Source organism: Arabidopsis lyrata (assembly GCF_000004255.2).
Source record: "Arabidopsis lyrata subsp. lyrata unplaced genomic scaffold ARALYscaffold_4, whole genome shotgun sequence".
NCBI classification, from domain to species: Eukaryota; Viridiplantae; Streptophyta; class Magnoliopsida; order Brassicales; family Brassicaceae; genus Arabidopsis; species Arabidopsis lyrata.
This window is the reverse complement of record NW_003302552.1, coordinates 11429405-11436956: the sequence shown is the minus strand read 5'-3', so window position 1 is coordinate 11436956 and position 7552 is coordinate 11429405. Positions and strand designations below refer to the sequence as shown.

Here is a 7552-nt window from a genome sequence, read left to right as displayed (position 1 = left end):
CCGAGGTGAAATCTTCATCATCACCCGAAGCAAAGACTTAGTGAATAAATACCTTTCAAGTATCTTAACAGCATTTCCGAAAAAGAAGGATCATTTCTGAAATACTCGGAAATGATAAAGAAGAATCTCGAAGGATCGAATCAAATCAGGAAAACTTCCGGATGCTCCGAAGAATAAGGAAAGTATCCTTATCTGCGATATTCTAAGCCGACTTCAAGATAAATGGAAATCTTCCGAGAATATCGCTGGAGAGGCGGTTTATCACCCCTATATAAAGAGACTCAAGGCTCTCGCAGAAGCGGAAGCAACATCGCTCTAGAATTTACACTAAAAAAAGCTCTCACAGCACAAACATCTTTTTCTTTACGATCAAACTCTTGTACGATCAAAGTTATCTTTTCCTTAATAATATCAAGAACACCATCTTTGGTATCAATTGATTCTGTCGTTCTTTGAGAATTCTCGCAAATCGTATCCCTAAATTAAAACCCTAAACAAATCTCGATTGTGTTAGTTTCGACTTCCACAAATATTCATACAAAATCTCCTTATTTATGACTTCGGTATTTAAAACTGTTTTCAATGTGTCTGGGGTCCAAATATATGAGAACTAAAACCACATATATAATGACATGGTTTTGCTATCTCAAGTCATCGGTGTCAGGTGCATCTCACCACATTAAATGTGGAAACTGAGAATATGAATCAGTTATAAAAAGGTTCTATTTTGGGAATGAACAACAAAAAAAATACTATATCAAGTGACTGGTCTTCATATATCAAAAAAAAACTAATCAACAAAAAATGAATCAGTAGTTCTAATAACACAAGTTATTCTTAATATATCATGAGAATAACTAAATGAAGACCATGTAGCTTGAAGATCGACGACGAATGACAAGCAATTTGATATCAGTGCACATTATGCGGACACAAGGTGCGTCACATAAGATTGATGCAAACTTGTTGAGAGATTATGTTTCAAATAAAGGGTTTCGGTTTAGCACAAAATCCGGAATGGAATTGCTGATTGGTTGCGATTAAGCCGGGTTCAACTTAAGTATGAGTGAAAGACCCTAGAATACGCAGAGGCTTCGGATTGCGTTTAAACCAAGATCAAATCGAAGCCCGGGTTAACAAGTTGTTAGCCTGTTTAAAGGCTTTTACTCTGTTCTTCTTCTTGTACTTTGCTCTTGAGCTAGAGAGAGTTGTAACGGTGGATGTATAACTGCAACATTGACATCTATTGGATTGCTAACTCAAGTTGGCCTGACACCAGTGCCCATCCTACACTTGAAGTGGCCCTAAGAACAATTATAAATCGTGGACCATTAACATAAAGGCAATTAGAAAAAAACAAAATTGTGGACATATTATATGGGAGTGGGACTCGAACTTTTAACCCTTAAGCCACCTTAAGCCACAAAAAATGAAAGCAACCAACTAAACTAATGGACATTGTACATATATATATATATATATATATATATATATGTGGCCTCAAAATATACCATAAACGCATGCTTCTCCTGCTTGTCCTCATGGCCAGCACAGCCCGAGACATAGGGTTTCACATGGAAACTTGACATCGGTAAAAGTCTTATATGTGTTCTTTGTTTGATCGATAGTGAAGAGTTGATTCGGGTTTACTTTCTTGGGTTATCTTATTGTCATGACTCTAATATTTGATGATATAACAAAAAAGGTGAATGTATAGACGAAATAAAACCGATATAACTAGGCCTGGGCGTTCGGATATTCGGGTCGGGTTCGTGATGAAGCGGAAGCTTCTAGGGATAGAACTAAATCCGTTGATTCTGAGAATACCCGGAAACTAGGGTTTGAGAGTCCTCCTCTCAGGGCTTTCGCAAAAGCTCTTAGGGTTTGTGAATACTCTTCACAGTGGTTTATCAAAACCTCTTTAAATCTTTCGATTAATCAATTTATCAATAACTTCATACAATAGGAGGCCTAAGAAGGCTATTTATAATAAAAGCATAAAACCCTAAAATCCATAGAATATTCTAGAATAATTATAATTAATAAATTAAAAGATAATAGAAATAGATATTTGGGATATTTCCAAATATCTCGCTGCATCAGGTCTCGCCGGTCAAGAAAAGATTCGTCCTCGAATCTTGTTTCTGCGCTGCATCAGCTCCCTCCGGCCAAGAAAGATTCGCCCTCGAATCTTCAACAGGGTTTTCAGCATAGGAGATCTTCGAAGATTCAGCTTTATCTCCATCTTTTGATTCTGCCCGATTTTTGCACGAACTGTATCTGACCCGAAATTTGCACAAATCTGATTTGACCCAGAATTTTCACGAATCGGATTTGACCCGAAAATTGCACAGATCTGATGTTCCATGATTTCGGCAGGAAACCAGAATTTTGCACCAGTATGATTTTGCACGAATTTTGCACGAGTCAGATTTCGCACGAATTTTGCACGAGTCAGATTCTCGAATTCATCTTCTGGAAAAACGAAATCAATAACTATAACATCATCTTCATAGATGTCATAGCTGGGATCACCATAGATCTCTCTGTAGATCTCATAGTTTTCTTCTTCTTTAGAAAACAGACTTTCGCCTGTGATAGGGTAGACGTTTCCGGTCAACATGACATCTAGAATCGAGCCTTGACTTAGAAATCAAAGCACTGGCTCTGATACCAAATGATGAAGCGGAAGCTTCTAGGGATAGAACTAGATCCGTTGATTCTGAGAATACCCGGAAACTAGGGTTTGAGAGTCTTCCTCTCAGGGCTTTCGCAAAAGCTCTTAGGGTTTGTGAATACTCTTCACAGTGGTTTATCAAAACCTCTTTAAATCTTTCGATTAATCAATTTATCAATAATTTCATACAATAGGAGGCCTAAGAAGGCTATTTATAATAAAAGCATAAACCCCTAAAATCCATAGAATATTCTAGAATAATTATAATTAATAAATTAAAAGATAATAGAAATAGATATTTGGGATATTTCCAAATATCTCGCTGCATCAGTTCGGGTCGGGTTTTTCGGGTTCGGGTTTTTCGGATTTAGAAAACTAAGACCCGTTCGGGTATTTTAAAACTTCGGGTTCGGGTCGGGTTCGGATCGGATTCGGATCGGGTATTTCGGGTTTGGATTCGGATTTACCCGAAGTATCCAAATTTTAGAAATTTTGTATCCGATTCTATGCAAAGTATTGAAAAATACTCAAAAAATCTACAAAACCCACTCAAGCATAGTCTCCATCTTGCTCTCGGGAGTGGGCGCAGGTGGATTCTGTTATGTCGTGTTCCCGTATGTCCTCTGGAAGCTACTAGTCTACGGATATGTCTTCTGAAATGCTGACATGTTGTTGAAGCCAGAGTTGTTATGATTCCCTCTGAAGCGCTGACCGCTGAAGTTACCCCGGGGAGGCCCGAATTTCCTGTATCCCTGGCCATCAATGTAGAACACCCCTTCTTCAGATTCTTCCTCGGGCTCAATATTCTCAACTTCTGCAGCGAAGTGAACAGCTTTCTTTCCCGTGAGGAGGCTATGAACTGAATCCAACTATGCATTAACCTCTGCGAATTGAGTACCAGTAATAGCGCCTGCAATTTTCTTCCTCTCGAAGTCTGCGTTCTTCGTGCTGTTACTACACGCGAGATTCTCAATAAGATCTACAGTATCTATGGGGTACCTGGTCATGAAGTTACCATTGCTCGCAGAATCAAGAGCCATCTGGTATCTCCAATCTATTCCTCTGAAGAATGTACCGATAAGCTGAACTTCGCTAAAACAATGATGAGGGCAGTCTCGTTGATACTCCTTGAATTGAACCCATGCAGCTTTGAATGCTTCTGCTGGTCCTTGAGTGAAAGTAGAAAACTTGTTGCGCAGCTCCTCAGACTTGCCATCATCATAGAAATTGTTGAGAAAAGTTATCTTGATACTCTGCCAGTTGGTCAAAGATCCTGGCTTCAACTACTTTAGCCAAGAGGCGGCTTCCCCAGTAAGTGAATATGGGAAGAGCTTGCATAGTAGGTAGTCTTCTGAAACTCCATTAGCCTTGATGCTCAGTACCAAATCCTCAAATCTCTCGATGTGGTCCATAGGCTGTTCATTAGAGAAGCCATGGAAAGGATGTTGACCCACAAGAGTGAAGTATGCGGGTTTCAACTCGAAGTCATGTCTCTGGAATGGGGGAGGTAAGATCGCTGATCGGTTAGCATAGAACAGGTCTTGCCTGTTATAATCCCCAAGAGTCATGGGACGTTCCGCTGCGGTAGGCGGTGGTTGGCGGCCCTGCTGGCCAGGTCTGATCTGCACGTTAACATGAGGTTGGTGTCGAGCGACACCCTGGTGGTGTCGATCGACACCATCGACGTGAGCTGCTACTGCGTTTGGTGGAACGACAGCATTTTGGATATTTGGATCATCCACGATCAGATCCTCAGGTATAACAATCCCGTGATCGTCCAATCTCTGTCCAGCCTCATTGTAGGCTTGTCCATCATTATATCTCAAAACTCCTTCTTCATCAGCTCTGATTTCTCCACGAACCATTGTTGATGTTTTGCGAGCTTTGCGGTTGGTGCGTTCTAACTTCCCCAAGTCAAGTGTAGACAAATTGACGAGATTCTTCTCTTTGCTACTCCGAGTTATGCGATTAGGCATGCACCTGAAACACAAGAAAAAAAAAAAAAAGAAACGCGTAAGTATCAAAAGAAAATAAAAATCTAGAGAAAATTTCTAAACATAACTTAATGGTGATTCCTAAGAAGTTCGGCAACGGCGCCAAATTTGATACAGGTCAAATTAATCCTAAAGCCTACTCTCTCAAATTAAGAGGTCGATTGCAGCACTTAGGGGTCGAATTCCACAAAATTCTTTTGTTCATATAATAAGTTATAAGTATCGAAATTAGGCTAAATGAAAGAGAAATTATCTCAAATAGCCTCAAATCAAGTTTTTGGGACAAGAATAGCAATCAAAATTTTAATGGACAGAAATAGCACTTTATTTTTGATTTTTTAAATTAATAAATAATTATAAATAAATACAAAAAATCACAAATTCATCTTTAATATTTTCCCGCCAAAAAAATTTCGTCAAAATTTTCCCGCCAAAAAAATTTCCGTCCGACTTTTCCTGCCAAAAAAAAAATCCAAGAAATTCAGGAAGGATTCCACGAAATTTAGGAAGGATTTCACGTAATTTAGGAAGGGTTTCACGATTCCTGAAATTCATGAATTCATGACATCCTTCCTGAATTACCTGGAATCCTTCCTGAATTTCCTGCAATCATTTAAGGAATCCTTTCCTGAAATTCAAGGAATTCTTCCTGAATTTTGTGGATTTTTTTGGCGGGAAAATTTTGACGGAATTTTTTTTTTGCGGGAAAATGTTAAAAAAAAAAAATTTGGCGGGAAAATTTTGATTAATTTTTTTGGCCGGAAAATATTTTTACATTGCGAAATTTTTTTGGCGGGAAAAATAAATTATGGCGGGAAATTTCCAATTTTATTTATTTATTTATTTTAATTAAACTAATGATTCATATTTAATAATTAATTAAAGTTTATAGTGTTATTTGTTGAACTTTTCAAATGTAGTGCTATTTTTGGAAGAAAAACTTATTTTAGTGTTATTTTTGTCAATCTCCCTAAATGAAATTATTAAAATTAAAATAAAACTATAGCAAGCAATGATTTCAGGTGAAAAGATCAATAAATTAAAGCGTCAGGTTTAGAGAAATTCTTAGAAAATAAACTAGTAATAAATCTAGAGATTTATTACATCCTTAAAAGTCAGTTCACTAATCATCCCTCAAACTCAAACCTTTTATATATACTCCGACCGAAAAATTATAAAAATCTCTATCTTAAAAGGAATACTACTACTTAAAATATTGTTTCAAAACTCATTTTATTTTTATATATCTGAAAGCAAGTGAAATATCTATAAAAAGAATTATGTTTTCCAAACAAAATCTTTTAACTTTCATTATATGTGATTTTTATGAAAATGTTTCCAAAATCCATGCTTCACTAATAAATTGGATATCTTATTTTAATTTTAACACTAATAAATAGGATATTATTTTCTAAGAATATCAAACATTAAAAAAAATATATCAACATAAAACCCCAAATAATGGGGACGATTAAACTATAAAGTATACTAGATGAGGCTCTGTGTTGTTACAAATTATTCAAGATGATAAAAACATATGTAAATATATAATTTCGAAATGACTGTAAGGGGGATGTATTGACTGATGAATTTAGAGTGATTTGAGTTTTGAGATAATTTTAGTGAATTTTGGTAAATTAAGAAATTTGTTATTAAAATTCTCTCAAATTTCACCAAAAACCATGAGATTTTTATTTCTGTATTTTTAACTAATAAATACTCTGAAATTTCACCTTAATTCACTCAAATGACTTCAAATCCACTACTTATAATGTTTCCAACAACAGTAGATTTGATAGTTTATTTCTAAAATAACTAATCCAATAATACTTGATTTTAGAAAACTTATTAAAATTCACATTTGAATAACATATGATTTGTCATTTTAATAGAAATCACTCCAAATCCTTTATTCAATACACCCCCTAAGTCTTAACTAATTATAAGGATTTTTTATTTAAAATAATTATAAGGGTATAATCATATTAAAAATTTATTTTTATTATAGTAACACATTTTATGGCCAAATGTTTTTAAAGATCAAATTGGTTGTGTTAAAACAATAAGGAACTATCAATTAAATTAAAATAACCAAATTCCACATAGGGAAGTGTTTAAATCAATGAAAATAGTACATGAATTTTTTATTTTTGAAATAAATATTTATGTTAGTACTGTATTAAAATGATAATTAGAGATTTACACTATTAAATGCTAATGACATCGAATGCAATTATAAAAGGTTGTTTTCACTTCTATTTGTCAACTAATTAATATAATACATTAAAGATGTCGAAAACATGATTAAATTTTCAGTAAACAGAACTCTCAAACGTCTTAATTTTTTTATAATCGACCCCTAAGCCAGTAAGCCATAACGAATATCACACTTGTCCTTGTAATAACTAACACAAAAATAACAGCTCACTCACTAATCACTATTTCAAAGAAAAACTCCCTTACGCAACGTCAACTTACTATACATCGTGTTTTCTAGAGTAGAAGATAATAATAATAATAATAATAAATTATCATACATGTTAGGTATCTAAATAAATATTAAATATTGATTAATTTTTAATTTATATGTTAGTTTATTATATATGTTGTGAATAAATAATTAGAGAAATATATATGGTGGAAGCGGAAAACATTAGTGGAAGATTATCCGACTTCTAAATCAATAAAAAAGGACTAAAGAAAAAGTAGGACACTATAAAATAAAAACTGGATTCCATTACGTTGTGTCGAGTTATTTTTGATGATTATTGAGAAAATCAAAATTTTTGCAAAAAGAGAGAGTAAGTGGGAAAGAGAAGTGGAATTTTATGTAAGAGCTTGATCAAATCAAAACAGGCCCTGGATCGGATGTCCAGGGGCG

At 34.8% G+C, this 7552-nt stretch overlaps 1 protein-coding gene across 1 annotated transcript; it reads left to right on the top strand.

Annotated features, from left to right (window-relative positions):
- Positions 1–632: 632 nt before the first annotated feature.
- Positions 633–1067, top strand: LOC110229262. Its single transcript, XM_021029020.1, is given in 3 exon segments — positions 633–664; positions 877–890; positions 893–1067. Coding segments are annotated over 3 exon segments (198 nt in total). The 3' UTR covers positions 1045–1067.
- The last annotated feature ends 6485 nt before the right edge of the window (positions 1068–7552 follow it).